Source organism: Lagopus muta, chromosome 2, assembly GCF_023343835.1.
Source record: "Lagopus muta isolate bLagMut1 chromosome 2, bLagMut1 primary, whole genome shotgun sequence".
Classification (NCBI taxonomy): Eukaryota; Metazoa; Chordata; class Aves; order Galliformes; family Phasianidae; genus Lagopus; species Lagopus muta.
In genome coordinates, this window is record NC_064434.1 from 33,375,850 (window position 1) to 33,395,825 (window position 19,976).

General features: G+C 41.7%; 1 protein-coding gene across 6 annotated transcripts; it reads left to right on the plus strand.

The window, feature by feature from the left end:
* The first annotated feature begins 3,595 nt into the window (after positions 1-3,595).
* On the plus strand, positions 3,596-19,907 carry MRAP2 (melanocortin 2 receptor accessory protein 2). Of its 6 annotated transcripts, none has more exons than XM_048934917.1 (7): positions 3,596-3,708; positions 7,325-8,209; positions 8,421-8,514; positions 10,708-10,810; positions 11,314-11,462; positions 14,787-14,886; positions 19,387-19,907. In XM_048934917.1, exons 5-7 carry the CDS (start codon positions 11,336-11,338, stop codon positions 19,778-19,780), a joined length of 621 nt encoding a protein of 206 aa, XP_048790874.1. In that variant the 5' UTR covers positions 3,596-3,708; positions 7,325-8,209; positions 8,421-8,514; positions 10,708-10,810; positions 11,314-11,335; the 3' UTR covers positions 19,781-19,907. The 6 variants fall into 6 exon arrangements, with proteins under 6 accessions (XP_048790874.1, XP_048790872.1, XP_048790873.1 ...); XM_048934915.1 differs by lacking the exon at positions 8,421-8,514 and having other exon boundaries at positions 7,325-7,504; positions 8,047-8,209; XM_048934916.1 differs by lacking the exon at positions 8,421-8,514 and having other exon boundaries at positions 7,325-7,434; positions 8,047-8,209.
* The last annotated feature ends 69 nt before the right edge of the window (positions 19,908-19,976 follow it).

Here is a 19,976-nt window from a genome sequence, read left to right on the forward strand (position 1 = left end):
GGTGTGCCAATATTGACGTGCAGGACAGCCCTTTCTGTCAAAGTGCAGAATGTGGATCTGTGAAAGGAGTACAGAGAGCTGCAGAAAAATCTGCACTCAGAAACCTGGAGATACTTCCAGTGGAAAGATTTCCTTCTGCCAGCTTTGGCACAGACAGCTTCAGGGACACCTGAATATCAGTGGTGCATTCTATGAGCACTTGTAAGCCTGAGCTGATGTCTGAAGGCATAACTGAAGTTAGGGTTCCTGATACCTTTCCTTTTTAGAGAGTTCTGAATCTGAAAGATACAGTGGCTTCAGATTCTACTGCAGAACTGGTCCTCTGCACACCACAACAGATTCAGTACAAAGTGAATCACAGCAATGTTTATCTGATTCTCAGTCCATAAAATAAAGCATGAATAACCTGGAAGAGCTATTGCATAGGGCAGTTAGCCACGCTTGTGACTTCCACCAGTTACTGTGGTGTACCCAATACAGAGGGTGAACATGATATTCTGATAAGGCTTTGAACTATATGCTGTAGCTTATAAATTTCAATGCCATGGAGCGCATTTTGGTGCTCTTGCATACTGATGCAGTGCTGTGAGGGCATCACAGATTATTTTGCTGAAGAATAACAGAATCATAAGAACGAACTGGGGTATAATGCCTTTGATTCATGAATAGTTTTGCTGTTATAAAGATGCTTCATATCAAACACAATATTTAGAAAACAATACCTAGGATTTCTTGGAATGAAATCTTCTCTTCCATCCCCTCCCTCTTTTACATGGAAGAAAACTATTGAGGGCTTTTTTCCTCTGTTTCTATAAGAAAAAAAAAAAAACAAAAAAAACTGTGGTTGGAACAAGGAAAGATGCTACAAAAATTTGGGTGAAATATGCCAGATGGAAAGATTTTATGGTTGACCAATATACCAAAGAAGAGCAATGTTGTGCTAACAAATTAAGAGGTCTGGATGAGATAATGTAGGCTAGACAGCTTGCCACAGCTGGGCAAAAGACCATGAAGGCAGTCACAGGACTAATCTGGCATGGCATTAAAGCACAGACTGTAAGTATCATAGGCAATTTATTCTTACTTTTCATAATTTGAAATTGACTGAGAGGTAACTGCAAGTGTTGGAGTGAGAGAGCTGTTCAAGGATTCGGTTATGGATGTTTGATGTCTGTCAAAGAGAGCTGTACGCTTCAAACACTGACAGTAAAAAGAGATGCTTGTTTCTTCCAAGCTTAAGCCTTGCTAGAAGAATATTTAAGGGAATTAGGGCAAATCAAACAACTGTAAGTAATTCTTAAAATTAGATTGCAAATTGGGTGCTTAAATATAACGACAAATTACATGTAGTATCTGCATTGTGCTCATGTAAGAAAATTAATCACATTAGGATGCCAATGATCAATTAGGCAGGGTCAGATTTGGTTCAAATTTTAAACAGCTATGAGTGGCAAACGGGGCATGACATTACTTGATGGTCTTTTTAGTTATTAAAATTTAGTTCAGAACATTCAGGTTGTAGAGAGAGCACAGAATGAAGGTCACACAAAGAAAAAACGAATGCATGCTAGAAATTTATTATTCTGAATAAATTGTGGAACTTGAGGTACTTTGAGAGAAAAAAGAAAACAATTTTTTTTGACCTTGAAGCCTTGAATTTGCTATGGTTGGCCATCAACAACACTGGAAAGCTCATTAAGGCGGCCTTTTCACAGATCTGCAACTCTGAGAAGTTTTGTGAGTGCAGTACAGAAAAAAAAAAAAAAGAAAAGGTAAATATGTTTAAGTTTGCTTCTTTATAACTTTTTTACAAACATAGAAATACATCCAAGCAACTTTATTCTTGCAACATAATACTAATTGTAAGTGATCCTGGCAAGTCCCACTGTTGCCTTTCATTTAAACCACCTGAGATATGTAAGAACTGCAAGGTTCTCTTTCGAGACTGCTTTTTTCTTTTCCTTTTTTTTTTTTTTTTTTTTTTTTTGGAAGTGGTGGTATCAAGTCTGATTAAGTTCCAGTGTTTGTTTGTTTGTTTGCTTGCTTGTTTTTTAGGTGGCTGCTAAAGCTCAGGCAGCTAGTGACTACGCGAATCTAAAAATCTGGCAAGCAAGAAGGACTGGTTGACAATGTATCTGCAATTTGTGCTTTAATTGTAAGTGCAGTCTCTTGTTGTGTATACTGGACTGATGCCACTGTTGCAGAGCCAGAAGAGAGCAGATGCTGCAGATGAAGCTCCATTTTCATTCTGGTTAGCCACAATCTGAGTGCATGCAGCTCTCCACTTTCTCTCAGCAGAATTTCTTTGCCTTTTAGAAAACCCCACTGATTTATCTTTATTCAAGAGTTTGTGCCTCCGGAGTTCCACATTTCATCCAGAAAGAGCATGTTTATTTTGTTGCTGTTACAGAAAAATAATGAATTCTGTATTTTCACCAATAGTAAGAGAAACTGACAACAAGAACATGAGAAAATACTACAAATCTCATTAGTTATCATAGAATCACAGAATGGCCTGGATTGAAAAGGACCACAGTGATCATCCAGTTTAAACCCTCCTGCTATATGCAGGGTTGCCAACCACCAGATCAGGCTGCCCGGAGCCACGTCCAGCTTGGAAGTCTAGATGCTCTTTCACGTTGTTTGGCACCTGCTGCATTTGGCATTTAGATGCCTCTAATTTTTCCTTGAAGGACCAAATCAAAGGAGATGAAGTGGAAGTGATGGAACTACATGGAACTTCCTTCCTGGGGAGGAAATTGGAGTGCTAAGTTGTTTTTAAGCCTAGGAAATACAACAAAATCCTGAGTCATGCTGCCTTTTAAATGTCAATGAAATCAGTAAAAGGGAGGTTCCATTGTGTTTATTTGATTCTGATAGCGATGATGCATAAGCATTGGTTTTATATTTCTGAGTTGAAGATGAGAGAACTGTTCGAGATCGCAACTTTGCCTGGAGAGAATAAGAGTTGAAAACCTGAGGTTTCATCCATATCCTTACTTGCAGATGACCTGCAGTGAAGTGCAGGAAGGCAAATGGGTCTGAACAATAAAGAGAGGCTGGTGCTAAAGAATAAATGCCTGTGCACTTGCAAGGACTCACTAGGAAGTTCAGTGGCAAGCACCACAGCAGGGTGAGGGCTCTGCTGTACTGCTGTGCAAGACCACTCGATGGCTGTGAAGATGATTAAATGCCACAAAGATTGAGCAGCTGATGTCTGAGGAGAGGCTGCTTAGCCTGGCTCTGAGGTATTTACTGGTGTCTACTGCTTAGCTCTGGCTCTGAGGTGTTTACTGGTGTGCCCTTACCGGTGGAGGAAGAAGGAGCCAGACTCTTCCCCATGGTACCCAGTGACAGGACGTGAGTAACAGACGCAAACTGAAATACAGAAACGTCCGTTAAGCATAATAAAAACGTGTGCTAACGGCCGCCCCTCTCCTCCTTCCCTCGACACCGCGGCTCCCGCCCCGCCGGCTGCCCGCGGCCGCCCACGCGTCGGTGTGGGCTCCGCGCCGCAGCAAGCACCTAGGACAGCTCCCGCCCGCGCCGCCTATTGGTCCGGGCGCGTCACGTGCCCGTGCCATGCCGCCGGGGGGCCGCGGCCGCTGCTGATTCATTGGCTGTAGCCGGGCGCGGCTCGGCTCGGCTCGGCTCGGCTTGGTGCGGTGTTGCAGCTACTGCCACCGCCGCTGGGCGGCGCCACAGCAGGTAGGGCGGCGGCGGGCGGTGTGGCGGCGGGGGCTTCTCGCGGCGCTTGCGGGGCGGGCAGCGCTGTGAGGGGGCGGCGCTGCGGCGGCGGGAGTGTGTGAGGGGAGCCTCCGGGGTTACTGCCTTCGTCTCTGCAGAACGCTCGGGGCGGCTTCGGCGCTGTGGGATGCGTTGGCTGTGGAAAGGCTGCTGTCTCGCTCCTCCGATCGGCTCCTCCAGAGCCCGTGTCTGGAGAGGGAAGCATCAGCTGGAAACGTACCGCTTCCGTAGGAAGCTTTACCGCTTGGATGGGATAAAAAAGTTTTGTCCTTCGTACTGATGAGCGTGTGAGCGAACTTTAAAATCTAACCTAGAATGTCTGCAAGAAAGAAAGGGGGGAAAAAGAAAGTTTTCTGGTCCAGCAGTGGCAGTGCTGTCAGAGCGGCTGCCTGGCTCTGCGCTACAGCACCGAGCAGCTGCTCCGGGCGCTTCCCAAACGGCTGCTCTGCTCTGCTCGGGAGCGGTTCCCTTTGCTCTCCTCCGAGCCCTCGGAGATGGAGATTTACGTGACCACGGTGGAAATAAATCGGTGTTTTGCCCAGCGAGGTTGTGGATGTCCCTTCCGTGGAAGCATTCAAGGCCAGGCTGGGTGGGGCTTTGAGCAACCTGGTCTAGGGGGAGGTGTCCCTGCCTATAGCAGGGGGTTGGAACTGCGTGATCTTAAAAGCTCCTTCCAACACAAACCATTCTACGATTCAGGTTCCTAATCAGAGCATTAAGTCAGATTTCTACGGCAGGAGCCAACCCCTGGAGGTGGCCAGGCAGGCAGCAGACCTACAGGCTGAGGGCTTCCATCAGCCTCAAGTAATGAGGCAATCCAGTGCATCAGTTGCAGGCAAAACAGTGTTAAATACATCAACCAAAAAATCCAGTGTGTGAGAAGAGCTGGGCAGAGTTCTGTACTTATTCTGTCTCTGTTCATCTACCACACTCGTCGTGGTAGAAGAGGTTTTAAGGTTAAGCTCAGACGATACTCTTGCAGTTTAAATCAAGTTTCCAGTCCCCAAGCCAGTGATGTGAGATGTTACTAGCAAGCTTTGAACACAAATAAATTAAAGCTCTGTTGTGCATTCTCATTGCAGTGGGTCCTGGCTGTGCTGCTGTTTCCTTGGGCTCTCGTTGCTTGTTTGTAGCCTGGTGCATCACTGGGATGAGATGGGGAGTAGGATGACAGTGTTCGGATGTGTGCTTGGAAGTGTTTACCTGAAATTGTATTTGAGGCACTACAGTACATTGCTTGCCTCTTCTACAGCACCAGAGTGAAGGGTTATATGTAAAGGCAGGTAAAAACATTTCTGGCTTGAAAAAACTCTGAGCCAGTCTGCCCTTTCAAAGACATTCAATTTCAGTGGCTGCTGGAAACGTTCGCTGATTGCGTTGGTGGTGAACTGCAGGAGTTCAGAACACATTCCACATCCCAGTGTGGAAGTTTACAAGAGAAGCTGTGTTATTTATTTTATTTTGTTCTCGAAGAAACATAATGCCTCAGTGACTTTTCAAACTGAAAAGATCAAGCACTGCTTTGCATCCCAGAGATGGTGGCTTTAGAGACCCGCTCTGCTTTTCAGCTCTGGTGCTTCATTGATCTTTCTCATTGATGCACAACCAAGACAGAGCTCTGAGCTGAGGGTGAAAACAAGCATTTATTAGGAGAAAAATTAAGACTTCTTTGCCAAGTGAGCTTAGTTTTGAAAACTGAGGAAAATAATGCTGCCCAAACCAATGCATTCAGGGCAGGTCCTCTGCAACCTTCCTGCATGGCTCCCTCTGACCTCCTTGTTGGACATGCTTGAGGCTTTTCTGTAACAGCTCAGCCTGGGACTTCTATCTATGATATTTACTGAAGGGTTAAAGCCAAACAAGCTGTAGTGCAGAAGATTAAAAATGAGCAGAATTCTAAGCTGCTGAGGTACTAGCAAGCTGTCCTTTCAGAGAGGTGTTGAGTGCCTGTACCTTTCTGTCAGCATTTGTACAAATGTAGGAATGAAAAGATGTCAGTGGTTTATGGCTCCCTGGTAGGGCTTTTCCTAGTGTGACTAGTGTTGAAGGACCTGAAGTTGTGGAGCTGCCATATGTGCAGGACTGAGAGGATGGGGACACAGGTGGACCTGGAGCTCTCCTCCAGCCACAGCTGTGCTGTGTTTGTGAGCCTGCTGCTTCTCATAAGGTCAGTGCTGTGCAATGGAGGGGTTGGGCTGTCAATGAATAGCTGGAAGGATTGCCCTTGTTCTTTATAGTGGCTCTGAAGTTAGAACCTGTTGTTCCGATATAGTTTTCCTTCTTTAGAAAAACAGCCTTTGCTTGGAAGGAAGAGTTAGTCTTGTTCTACTGTGACTAAAACAGCTGTCAAATCGTGTGTTTTTTGTGGAGATTTATTATTTGGGTGGAAGTGTGGACACTTGTAATGCTTCATTTTGACGCTCAGGATGGCAAAATCTGATATTTGGTTTTTGAACTCAACTGAAGCTAGGCTTTGAAGCGTGAAGATAGATTGAATGTAAAGTCCTGTCCTGGCTGCAGGAAATACATGGAATTATGGCTAATATCTCTTTTTTTGGTTGTAGATAATGCTGTCTTAGAATTGTCTATTCTGGCTGTAATTTTTCAGGCTTTTGGTACCACATTTAAACTAAGCTAGCTGCTTCAATGCTCTCTGCTAACTCTGACAATTCCCTGTACCTTTATTATCAGCTCAGGATTGAAACTTTTTAAGAATAGAAGGAATATATAGCTTTTACGATATCTCATTAGGTACAATTTAGCTTTCTTCAAAGACAAGACTTAAAAGTGAGCATGCAAGGTATCAACTTTTTCTCAAATCCATTAGTTGCCTGTGAGTGCAGTGCAATATGATTTTGTATGTTTTTCTGCCCATCTTGAGGTGGCCCCTACTGAGCAGAGCTGATAAGTGGGCACTGGTGTTTGCATACATGTTTATGATCTTTTAGGAAAATACTTAGCCAACTGTTTTTGTCTTTCATATGTTAAACTTTACTTTAAATTCATACAGTAATTGCTTTTAAACTAGGCACAAATGGCTGCAATGCAATTTGCATGCGAACTGTACACAGCGGTGTGGAGGCCTCCTACACTGCAGCAAAGCTCCACAATACATGAAGTGTTCAAGGAAAACTGGACGTATTTGTTGGTAATTCATGTGCATGTTGTATGAGCACTTTGTTATTGGAGTCTAGTTTACACTTGACAATGGTAAGGATATTAAAATGTATGCTATGTGAGGTATAATACAGCAGTATGCAGTACAGATGTCTGCAATTTTTCATTTCTTGTCCTTAGTTCCCTGGATAAGCAGTGACTAAAACAGTGATTTTTCCTTACCGTTGTTAGAAAGTCTTCCTGTGATGAGTCCAATACCATTCTTAGTGCTTTCATGCAATAGCTCGTGCAAATGATGCTTTTCATGAGCTATTAACATCAGTTGATTTCCTTCAAAGATAAGTCCCAGGTGCTGTGCACTTGAGATTAGCACTGATTTCTGATTGTACAGTTTTCAATTATCTTGTTGTTTTTTTTTCTTACTAAATTTTGAATTTTTATTGCTTGCTTTCTTCTCTAGTTGCAGGCAGGAAGATTGGATATTTCTCATACAAGACCTTGAGCTGCACCTCAAGTCCTGCACATTTAGGATCTTGTGAATTGGCAGAGAAGCACAGACCATTTGGCTAAGTATTTCCTGCAAACTCCTTTCTCATCTGCGCTTGAAAGTGGCAGAGCTTGCTCAAAACAATAGCCATAGGTTAGGGCTGTAGAAAGCTGGGTTCTGTGTGTTTTAGCTCATGCAGAGCAGAGTCACTATGTTTGTGCTTCATTTCCTCATTGGCTTGTTTGTGATTGCATCTCCTAGAGTAAAAAGCAGAGCAGTGCTGATGAAGGCTGGTTCCTTTGCCCCCCAGAATATTGCTGTTATTATGGGGACTCAGGGCACAGGAACAGCCTGAGTTATTAACTTCCTGTAGCCAGCAGCTTCTGGTTTAATTGCCCTGCCTAGCCTATGGAACTGATGTACCAGCTTACTTAGCCTTGGACTGCTCAGTTCGAAGTGTTGTTGCTTTCTGTGCATGTTTGGCTTCTGGGATGTTCATTGTTTGCAAGGGGCCAGAAGTCAATCAAGTTTTCAGACTCTGCACTGGTAAGCAGAAAGGAAACATGAAAAATCGATGTAGTTTTTGATTGAAAATGTGCCTCATTTCTTGCATCTTCCTCACTGGTAGTTTATCTTGCTTCAGATATGAAGAAGTAGATTGATCAGTCTGCATAAATTTACTGTTGTGTGTGCAGGTCAGATTTGGAGGTGGTTGTTGCTGGTTACATACAAGGCCAGTTCCAGATGTACACAAAATCAGATTTGCCTTGGTGGCCCCAGTGGCAGCTTAAACCATGAAACTGTGCTTCAGACATGGTGTGTGTCCAGTTTCAGAGAACCTTGGTGTCTGTGTGAAAGGTAAGTGGTTGTGCAGAGCAGATTTGCTGATGATATCCAGAGCGATGCAAATAGTCCAGCTGCAGTTCAGAGATGTGGATTTTGTGCAGAGATAGATCTGCAGAGTTGAAATATGAATACTTCCATGTGTACCACTGGCAGGCAGCTGAGACCTTACAAACTTTGACAAAGGCTCTGAACAAGTTCTCATGAAGGCATAACTCAATTCCAGGAGCTGCAGCCACCTGCTGACATCCTTTAGTCTGCAGAGAGACCAAGCCAGTGCTCCAGAAGAGGGCCATGAGGATTTGCCCTTTTACTGACAGGTGACTAACCTGTTTGCATCTCCTGGTTGGTGGCACAGAGCATGGCTTCACTTTGGGTTTCTTTGAGAGAGCAAATGAAGCTTTTTATTCCTCACTTATTTGCTTCTGAAAGTAATGAAGCAGGGTGAGGGGAGGCTGCCAGCATCGGTACACACTGAAGGTAACAGAGGGACTTTGGTGTTTGCCTTAACTCCTTATGGCCTCTACAGAATAAAAAAACAAATTCAGCAAGGCCACTCAGAAGAGCTCCCAGTCATGCTTTGGAGCTGGGGGATGTATCACTGCTGTCTACTTGGGGGAGAGAGGAAAAAAAAAAAAAAAAAAGAGTTTTTGACTGTTTCCTGGGGAAATTCCTCCTTAGAATCCCTTATCTGGAATCCAGATTCCTTCCCTGTCCCACTGCACCTTGCAGATGCATGAAGCAGGCTGCTAGCTCACCCTGCAGATTACCCTGGGAGCTGGTGGCCAAAATTTCAGTTAGCTGTCTCTGATAGTGGCTTAGTGCTTACAACAGAAGTAAGCATAGAAATGCTTTTAGCCAGTGGCGATACGCTGAAGCTATTTGTCTGAACCTACAGCTGAAGCAGGACAAATTTTTGGTGCAGTAGAAGTGACTCTTCTCCAAGTAGACCATGAATGGACAATAGTGATTAGTTGGAGAGGGAGGGGGAGAGAGACCTGCATGTGGCCCAATTAATCCCATTTGCTTGGGTTTGACGTAGAAGCAGCAGCATTTTTCTGACTCTTCAGGTAACCTATGCTGAAATTTTCTGACTGCAGATTCTGGTTCAGCTTTTATTATAATACTGAAAGAGAGAAGGTAACAATGAAGAAGCTGTGTGAAAAATATTTAAGTGAAAGACTTCTCTAAAATGCTCCTAAAGAGATAAGCAGGCTTAGACAGAATGTATAATAAAATTTGGCAAGAGATGCATCATTGAGAAAACATTGAGGAGAAGGGGAAAAGATGATGGGAACCCACAGGGGTTAGTCACAAAAATGAAATGCAGAATCTAGCAAGAGACAACTGTGCTGAGAACAAATTAGGACAAGAATCATAGTTTTCCCTTTGTGCCATTTGTTTCTCCCAGAAAGCAGCAGCTAACTTAGCTGAATTTAAAAGCAAATCTAAAGCTTGATTAGATATCCTCTTTGGTTCCAGAAAATAGGGGAAGTTTTTCTCACTGAGAAAGCAAGGGAAGAACTTCCCTGGTTAACACAAGTACATAAAAGTGTTCGCTTTTTCCTGTCATCTTCCATCAGACATATGAAGATGCTGGGCCATGAACTGGATTGTCCATTACAAGCAGTAACCTTTCTTCATTTCTGGCCTTCTGTGTTTCATGCTATTTATCCATCTGGGGGCTTTCTTAGAGGCTGAAGGATGGTGAGGTTAATGTGAAGCACTTTGTCCTTATACAAATAAATGTGGGGTGAATTGCCAGTGCTGAAAACTAAACTGGTTTGAGTTTGAAAACAAGGCCTATTTATTGCTTTATATATTTTTTCACTTACTATTACAGAAGGAGAACCCTTTTTTTGTTTCTTTTTAAAGAGCTTGGATGTCTGCTTGTATTTTTTGGGTGAATATGTGTTCCTCACTTTGTGCCCCATTGCTGTTCTTTATACATGGCCCTTCCAGCATTTGAACAATGTCCTTTACTTGCACACAGCTTTACTGAATCTAATGGAAGGACTGAAGTTTCAGCTGTTTTGAGTGACATGGTTACTTAGAGACCTCTATTTTCTTCTTTTTGTTTCTCCAAGAAGTTTTATCCATATTTGAAGTTGTATTCTGTGGGGTTTCCTTGTCCAGAGGACAGCTAACTGCATTAGTTTTACACACTGCATGAAGTCTTCATTCTGCTGGGCTTTAACTGAATGCAAAATTACCCAAAGCTCAATTTACTTTTAGAAGAGCACTGAACAGTTTCTTATGGAATGCTATTTTATAATAAAGCTATTTATTACAGACGTTCTGATTCCAGCTGCTGCAGCAAGTGTTGTGCAACGTGCTTTCTTCTGATGTGTGTAGAACTGTCTAACATTCTGAAAAATGCACATTCCTAGTGCAGTGTTGCAGTATTGTAATGACAGAATGTCTATTAGGCTAACTTTAATGATGATAAGTGTTGGATTCAGTTCTTGTTGATCTTTGGGAAAAATCACTCCTGTCTTATTTTCCTTCTCTAGCGGCACATTGAAACGCTTCTCACACAGAAAAATCTAGGTTGGAAGGGACCCCTGGTGGTCATCTGGTCTGATCTCCTGCTCAAAGCATGTTCAATTAAATCAGGTAAATTTTTCCTCATGTCGAACTGAAATTTCCCACAAATCACCTTGTATCTGTTGCCTCTTGCACTGTTGTTGTCCACATCTGGCCAGTCTACTCTTTGCCCTCTGACTGTGACTTTGACAGTAGGGCAGCACTAAGGTCCCTCAGGTAATCCATGAGCTTGCTGCCAATGCGTTCTGACTCATTTTCTGGCTCTTTAAGGAAAATGTAAAAGAGTGTTATTCCAGGGTGCCAGCTGGACTTTGTACGAATGATGTAACACTTTGAGCTTGGCACTCTGGTCACTTCTCCACACAGATTCCCATGGCAGCGTTCATTGAAAGCTGCCAAGGATGGTAGTCTTTGGGATTCAGTACTTTTTCAACTATAAAAATTACATTCTGAGAATCCTGCTTTTGATACTTTGTACGCTTATACAGGCATTGAAAATCAAAGATATGATTCTAAAATCAAAGATGTGTTAGAAACATGTGTTTCTTTACTAATGCATTTCATATCCATAGGATATATTTATTTAGGTGCGAGATGTCTGCCCTGAGGTTGATTTCTAACAGAACCTCCCAGCAGGCCTTGTCTAACTCTGATTACACCTGGGAGTATGAGTACTATGAGTATGGACCAGTGTCATTTGAAGGCCTGAAGGCTCATAAATGTAAGTTCAGTACAGATGTGTTTTATTTCAGCTGTGCTTCCCCATCTTAAAATTCCTGCTCTTCACTTATAAGTGATTATTGTGCTGAAATCTCTCCAATTTTTTTCAACAAATAGTTTATTAGATTATTGTAGTTTTGTTTGTTTGTTTTGACTGCTTTCCTTATGTGTAGGAACACTGTGAGTTTCTTGACTGTATTAGAAATTCATTATTACTGGGGACTATCATGCTTCTAGGAACTGAAGTGTTACATCTTGTTACTGCTTGCTATGATCCATGTTATTCTGTTCCTGTTCCCATTAATGCAAAAAAGGCATTAATGGGCAGCCTTACTGCTTTCGATTTTATTTCCTAAAAAATAAGTTTCAAACTTTCAGAGACTTAAAAAAAGAAAATTCTTTTTTCTGAAGAAACTTATTAGGAATTTCTTTATGGAAGAAATTTTTCTGCTAAATTCAGTGTCGTCCAAATGCTGAAGCTGCTTAATAACTGTACAAGTAAAAAGTGGAGGACAGAGACCAGAGAAATGAAACGTGTAGAAATTGGGAGATCATTTAACTGGGACAAGCTAGTGCATAACAGTGGTTAGTTTCAATAGCTTTGACTTCTAGAAAATTTGTTTTTTGAGATGGAGGGAAGGAGGTTTTTAATTAAAAAACAAAGCAAAAACCAACAAAAAAACCAAACCAATACAAAACAAAAAAACAACAACTAAAAAGCCCAGAAACTAACTCAAAACTATGGAATGCATTTCACGCACTTTACCAAAGATAAGCAAACCATCTTATTCCACTGCTTCTGAGCTGAGTACCCTGGGCAAGAGTTTGAGCACCAGTCTTTGAAGTAGTGAGGAAGGGTCCCCATCCAGTACTGGAGCACTGGTCTGTGGTGGGGTGCACACTTCATGTCTTGCTTACCACGATGAGGATTCAGACTGGGGAAAAGGAGTGCTTGCAGTGGCAGCTGGTAGCCCAGGAAGGCCTGTCTGCCTTGCTTCTGCACAGCTGGGAGAGTTTTGCGTGGTACTGGGAGAGTCAGGAAGAACTTGCTGAAGTTTTTAACATGCCTAGAAGACAAGAACTGGAGCAAAAGTTGCTTTTTGGCCCAAATTGTAGTTTACCTTTACAATTTTGGTTTTTACAATTTACAAAAATCTGATGCTTACTCTCTGCATTTTTACAAATGTTAGATACTTGAAAAATGTAGGTTAGCTTTTCTCATGTTTCTAATTTTATCTGGCTTTATCCTCCTTATCTTCCTCCACCAAATCAGAGGCCAAACTCTATTACAATTTCTTGTAATACATTACATTTCTTTTTTAATGCTTTTTGTTAAAAAAAATGCATCTGCAAACACTGAATACAGACTAAACTTGCAAAATGATTCTGAAACTAATTCAGGGTTCATAATGCACAGGTTTGCAGAAATAAACTCTTACCATTATGCTTGAAGCTAAAAGGAGTATTCCTTTTTAAAAAAATGTGGTGAGTGTCAGCATGGGGTGATTTATACCACACTCTACTTTCCATTCATCGTGAAGATCTACAGCTGAATCGCCCTTCAGTTTCTTTATAAAGATGTTGAGTAGAAAGGATGTGGAAGAGTACAGATTGAAAAAGCCTTGCAGAGAGAGACTTGAAGCTAAACCTGCTTAGTGTATCAGCAAATGAGATTAAGGAGTGACTTGATTGTGATAAAGTATTTTCACAGGGAGACAATGTTGAGTCACAGCAGGTACACTTCTACTTCACATAGAAAATCAAATGGTTTGAATTGATTTCCAGTTTCCAGATCTTCCTTTAACATGGAAGATGTTTCACAGCGGGTGCATGATTAACCACTGGGGCCAAGCAGCAGGCAGGTTACCCAATTCCTGTTTTCTGGAGTCTTCAGTTAGTCCTAAGGGCGAGACTGAGCATTCAATATTTTGGTTAGTGTGTGCTCTGTCTGCTGCAGTGGGGCAAGCAGATCTGTGACGTTCAATAGTAGCTGTGTAAAGAGAGATTGTCCTAAGACTTTCCTCTGGCATGCCCCTACATTAATGGTTTGAACTTTACAGTGACAGTTTGCATATTTGCATAAACTAAGAATAACCAACTGAAGGATAGGTGAAAAAGCACCTGCAGGCTGTGGGTCCTGGACCAGACCACATTTTGGCTTCATGCTCTGTAGATTTGGGCTATGCCTACCAGCTGATTGTTGTCTGGTTTGTCCCACTTGTACCATCTCTTAATCAAGTTACTAAACGTTCTGAGATGTGTTCAGAAGCAGCTTTGGGTCTACTGGGAAGTCATAAGCAGACTTAGATATGTTTTATGTAGTGCTGGTGATTTATGTACAGATCCATTTGCTGTAAATGAGAACAGTAAGTATGTTTTCTGTGTATGGACAAGTGCCACATGTTTTAGGGAAGCCCAGGCAGAAGCTATAGCAGACTATTTGAACTGAGTGTGGGATAAGATGCAGTGGACTTTTATTAGAGCAGGGGAGGCCTAATTGGACATAGGAAAACAGTAATAACAGCATTTAGGCTGGATTGCTGGTCTGGAACCTTCCTTGTGAAGGTTTTTTAATGGGCTAGACAGCTATTTCTCTAGAATGGATGAACTGTGTTTTATCTTGCCATGAAGCAAGAAGAGACATACTAGGTTACTTCTAAGAGGCTTCATTTCTGGATAACAGTCAGACTGCAATTGCATTGACGAGGCTATTGCATTTTAATTGATTTTTGTCCAAATTCGTTTGACCCTTTTGACACTGTGTTACAGTTTTCTGTATGAAAGTCAGAAACTCAAAAATTAGATGTTCATTGTTGATGTTTGTTAAGGTAGCAAACAGAAAATCTTTGTTTCCATTTACTTTAGAAGCCTCTATTTCACCACTGAAAGGAAGCAAAATCTTCCTAGGCCTAAGTGATCCATCAGAAACTAGAAGCCTTGTGGTCTCAGAAGAGAAATCATTCAGAATAACAGTAACTCAGTGCTACAGGGACAGAGGTTTTTGCTGAAAATCAAATAATCCTCTAATCTTTGTGCTAGCACTGGCATTGTTTCCAAAGCAATGCTTGAACATGGGCCAAGGATAAAAAAAGGAGCTGCTCTTAGTTTAACAGCCAGGAGAACCCAGCCCCTTCACTCTTTCAGTTTGTTTCTGGTTTGTCTAGAAAGAAGTAAAATCCAGGTTACAAAGGAGGGCTTTGGCATCCTTCTCCTTTTTTCCAGCCAGGAATAAGATGCAAAAATCTTTTGGAATTAGCAGTCAGACTGCAGAGTTTCTGCAAGTGTAGGTGAAATACTGATCGTATTGTTTTCTCTTTTTTGACAGATTCCATTGTGATTGGATTTTGGGTTGGTCTTGCAGTTTTTGTCATCTTCATGTTCTTTGTTTTGACCTTGCTGACGAAGACAGGAGCACCACATCAAGAGTGAGTCTGGAAAGTGAATGTGGCATCTCTGGTGTTCAGCAGTCCATGAGCAACCAGTGGCAGTGCTGAGGTTGCGCTGGATCTGCACTGCCCTTTTCTGCTCCATTCTTAGGAAAGGCTGCTGTGTGTCTTTGTTTAAAATGTTTTTTGTTCCAAGCGTCTGTAGGAGAGCAATTTTATAGAAGTACATGTTAATGCATTCTCTATTTAGCAAGTAGTATGTAGCATGCAGTAAAGAAGCTGGAATTACCACATGGATGCACATCAAGGCTGAAAGGAAGTCAGTAGGTAGGCTGCCAACCACGTGGCTTTAGATGACTGCTCCCCACCTAACAGGGGTAATTCAAACTAAGCTCACCTTATGATGAGTGGAGCAGAGAAACGTGGCTATTGGCAGAGAGAATACAAATAAAATGCCATGCAGACACTAACCAGTTGAAGACTGGAAGGTTTTATATGCTGAAGTCCAAAATGTAGTTATCAATTGAATTAGCAAGATGTTCCCTTACCCTGTAGTCACAAGCTTCCAAGAGTCTTGGTTTCTGCTGAAAAATTGCAGTAGATGCTGAAGACCAGATCCAGCTCCATACTTCTTAACACCAGAGTCCTCTTAGTCACAATCTAAGCCTTTTTCCACTTCCTTCTGGCTGCTAAGTATATGCAGACCATATCCTGGCTCAGGCATTTATCTGCAAGTCTCATACTTAAAGCAGTTGTGCAGCATACAGCTGCCAGTATCCCATCTGAACTCACATTTCTTCCTCTCAGGTTTGCTTCTCATCAGGTAGAAATAAAAAGGCTCACTGGAGGGTGAGAGGGTCTTACAGGCAGGTAGTAATCATGAGAAGCTGATTGTGAGAGGCAATTGCCTGTGGTTATCACAGAAGCAGCCTGCTTTTCTCTGCCTACCCAGTGTTATTTAGTCATAATGTAGGCTCTGCCTGAAAGCTTGTGATAGCAGATCTCTAGAGGCAGGACCGTGTTACAGAAGACCTGCAAGAATTGTGAGCTTCTGTGCATTGCTGCTTCTGTGAGAAAGAAGCAGAGGCATAAGAATTCAGCTTTCCAGAACTGACTTCCTGAATTTTGTAGCTGGTATTTTAGCTTTCTTCATGCTTTATTTCAAGTAAAAAAAAATAAAGCCACACCATGCTACCAAATATATTTAATTTACGTAAATTCTAGCTCTTTTCCCTGCAGATCTTTTTTCTTCATTAAACATCCAAGTTTATATCTCATATGCATAATACTAATGGGAGTGGAAGTCATGAAGTCAAATACACGATAATTTTACATAGATATTTATCAAAATGATTGTTTGCTTTTAAAAGTGGACTCTGAAGTAACAGAGGGCTGCTTGATATCTTCTGCACTTGTTACTTCCACAGTATTGTGGGAACAGATTGTCTAGAGAGTTTGTGAAACCTCCATCTCCACTCAGCTTCTGCATCTAGAGAAAGCCTCAAGCAGCCTGGGCATGCCTTACTTTCATCAAGGCATTGGACTCAAGACCTCCAGAGTTCCCTTCCAGTCTAAATCTTCATGCTTTTCTTCAGCTGTTGAACAAACCCCACTCAATTTCTTTCTATATGTGTTTTAAAATTCCTTTACAGCCTTGAGAAGCTATATGCTCAAATATTTTCCCACTTACTACATACGCTAAATTGGCACTTGTAACAAATTTGAGCACTATTTTTTATTTTTTAGATTTGGTATTTATAGCCTACTACGTATGGTACCGCAAATAGAGCATCCAGAAATAAGCTAAGAGTATTGAGGTATTGATGCCTTTTGTTTTTGCTACACGTATATAAAGACTGGACAACATAAATACCTGCTAAAAGGTGAAAACAGAGTAGACTGTGGGTTTGTTTCGCCTGCATCTTTCTGTCTGTAGGACTGACTGGATTCTTTGTGACTCACTGCTTCATTTGTGGGCTGCCTTGCAGCTGTCCTTAAGAAATAGATATTAATGGCATCCCCGGGTCTCAGGAGGAAGCCATCCTGATTGATAGACATGTCTCTGACTTCAGTAAGTCAATTTGGCTGTTCTTTAAAGTAACATTAACGTGAGAGATAAATGTAACGAGATTCAGATGGATGGATCCAAAATAGAGTACTCCGACTTTTCTAGTAGTACTCTTTTCTTGGCTCAATATAAAAGGGCATGATAGCATACACTTCTTAAAATTATACAAGATGTTCAAGTTTGGAAACATCCTCAGGCCAGGGGAAAGGTTCAGGGCATGGATGAGGAGAGGCAAAAATGTAATCAGTTACGGGAACGATGCCTTTAGCACTCTTCTTCTGTTCACTTGAATTAGTAGGTGCACAGTACAGCTTGTGCAAAAAATAAAAAGCATTTTTTTCTGCATATCTGCTTAATACTGTGTCTATCAACCAGAGCCTGGCACTGCAAGCTGGAAAATTCCAAAAAGGGAGCTTAGTTCCCTGTGTTATTCATTGCCAATGAACCAACCGTTTTGAGTGGTTTTCAGTACCTTTGACACTGAAGATGGCTGGCGTTCACCATCCTGCTCTTGCTGATAACTTCTGGGACTCAAGAGTCCTTTTGGCCCAAATATTCAGTAGGGATTTGGTGTCCAAATGGTTGTTCTCCCTGCTGTGGTCCTCCAAATATAAACCTGGGATCTGAGACTGCTTTTCTTGTTTTATGAATCTTCTAAATAGAACACACTGACGTATGTTTGAGTACTGTAATGGGAAGGACTATAGATGTTTCTAGTCTAGTAAAAAAAAAATGTCCCTCACAGTACAGGAGGAACAGTGTATGTGAATTTCAGAATCTTAAGAGATGACTGTATACTAGACAATGTGTTCCTGATAGGATTATAGGATCATTCTCCATAATGAATTCTTAACATTTTGGTCATTTTAAAATTTATCTGCATCTTCTATTTATCCACTGAGATCAGACTGCTGTTGCCAATCCTGGGTGCCCTTCTGTGCAGTGAGCCTTTACTCCTTCACAGCTTTTAGGGTTATAAAGGAATTTTCCTTACTATGAACTTGCTTTCTTCCTAAATCATTTCTCTGTGAGCTTATAATGTTTCTTCTTACTGTGCTTGCCAGCTTTACTCTGTCACAGATCTGTAGAAGCAACTCACATTCAGAGTGGTGCTTTATAAATACGTAACTGCAGTTATCTGTCCCAAAGGTTACTGCAGCACTGTTCTGTCCAGTTTGATTCCTGCTGGGTTTACAGCAGATTTTTGTCTACACCAGTCTCACATCAGTTTAACAATTATGCTTCTTCTACATGCTTCACTTTGAAATGCAGAATGAACCAACACTGTTTCCACCAGCTGGAGTGCTGTTTTGATTTGAAGTCTAATGTAACTGCTTTTGTTAGGCTCTAATTCTCACATCATGTAATGAAAGTAAATTAGCACTTGGATGGGAGGGATCTCTGTGATTAACTCTGAGTGAAAGACTGATGGTGAGCATCCTCTGTACATGAAGGCTTTAGGGATAGATTTATGAACATGCCAGATGAGGCTTTCAGAAGCCTGTAAGCTAACTCTTCCAGCAGACTCTAGAGTGTTCAGCCTGTGTCAGTAAGTGTTGCATGCACCTTCAGGAGTCCAAATATCTGGCTTCAGTGGCATCTGCTACTTGTCCACATCTTAGTGATATAATTTAGCAATGCTTACTTAGCAAAATAATTCTATCCTGAGAATGTTTCCATTTTTCACTACTCATCTCTGAAAGCCTTTACTGCCTTTCAGATGCAAATAACTTGCTTTTGGTGATGACAGCATATAAAGCCAGGCTGACAGAGAATGTATTGCTATCTGTAAAGCTTCATCATCTACCTCGAGCTTTCCTCACCCCCAGCTGTTGACGGCCTCTCACAAATCTATGTAGACTGCAGCTGTTCTGCAGAACTAACACTTCCAGAAAAGAGAGATGTCAAGATGTCTTTCCCGTGCTATGTTTCTGAAATTTTAAGCCACCCAGTCCTTACAGCACTCTTCTAATTTGGAAATCTGAGTGTCAGTGGCTGAGATCAGTGTGAAAGGTGGTTTGATATCTAGACAATCAACCACCCAAATTATGTCTTTAATGACAGCAGTGTTGCCTATGTCTCTGAAAGGTTCCAGCTATGAAAGATTATTCTCACAGCCTTCTATGAAAGGTTTATTTTAAACTTCTACTGCTTGCTCTATGAGGAAATTCTGTACGGTAGTTCTGAGCTCATTCGGTGGTGTGAGCAGATTATTGAATTACACTGATGACTAGAAGTGCCATTAAAGAGTGCTGGCATTTGTAACTTATTCCCATGGAAAATTACCACTCAAAATCAAGGCTTAAAGTAGCTTCAGTGGAAAATAATAAACACTGCTGGCTTGTAACTCTCAGAGATGAGCTGAAGGGTTTTCTTTCTTCCTAGTTATAATAACTGCTGAAACCAGACATGCTGCTAAGAATGCCAATAATTCTAAATTCAGTGTCTCACTGTACTTTTATTTTCCCTAGAAATACAGAATCTTCTGAAAAAAGATTTCGGATGAACAGCTTCGTGGCAGATTTTGGAAGACCTTTGGAGTCGGAGAGAGTCTTTTCTCGTCAAATAGCTGACGAGTCCCGGTCACTTTTCCATTTCTGCATTAATGAAGTGGAACATCTCGACAAAGCGCAACAAAGTCAGAAAGGTCCAGATCTGGAGAGTAATATCCACTTCCAGGAAGCTTCCAGGAGCGGTGGAACATTAGAGGAGGACCTGAATTGTCTTACGAAATTTAACATTCCTAACTTCGTGAACACTGAGCAGAATTCTTCACTAGGTGAGGATGATCTGCTCATCTCAGAGCCACCTAGAGTTTTAGAAAGCAAAATGGCCATGCAGGCTTCTCATCGGATCCTTGACTGAAAATTTCTTAAGGTAAAAATTCCAGTCGGAAGCCCTTCTCCACCTTCTGGCTATTTTGGTAGAAGGTATTTAAAGCATGTGCTTTTTTTTTTTTTAATTGTATGTAAGAATGGCTGTGCTTACAGAGCAGTCCACGTGATAATTAAAACACCAAATGCTTAATTCCAGTGCCTCCTGTGGTCTAAACCTCTTGTCC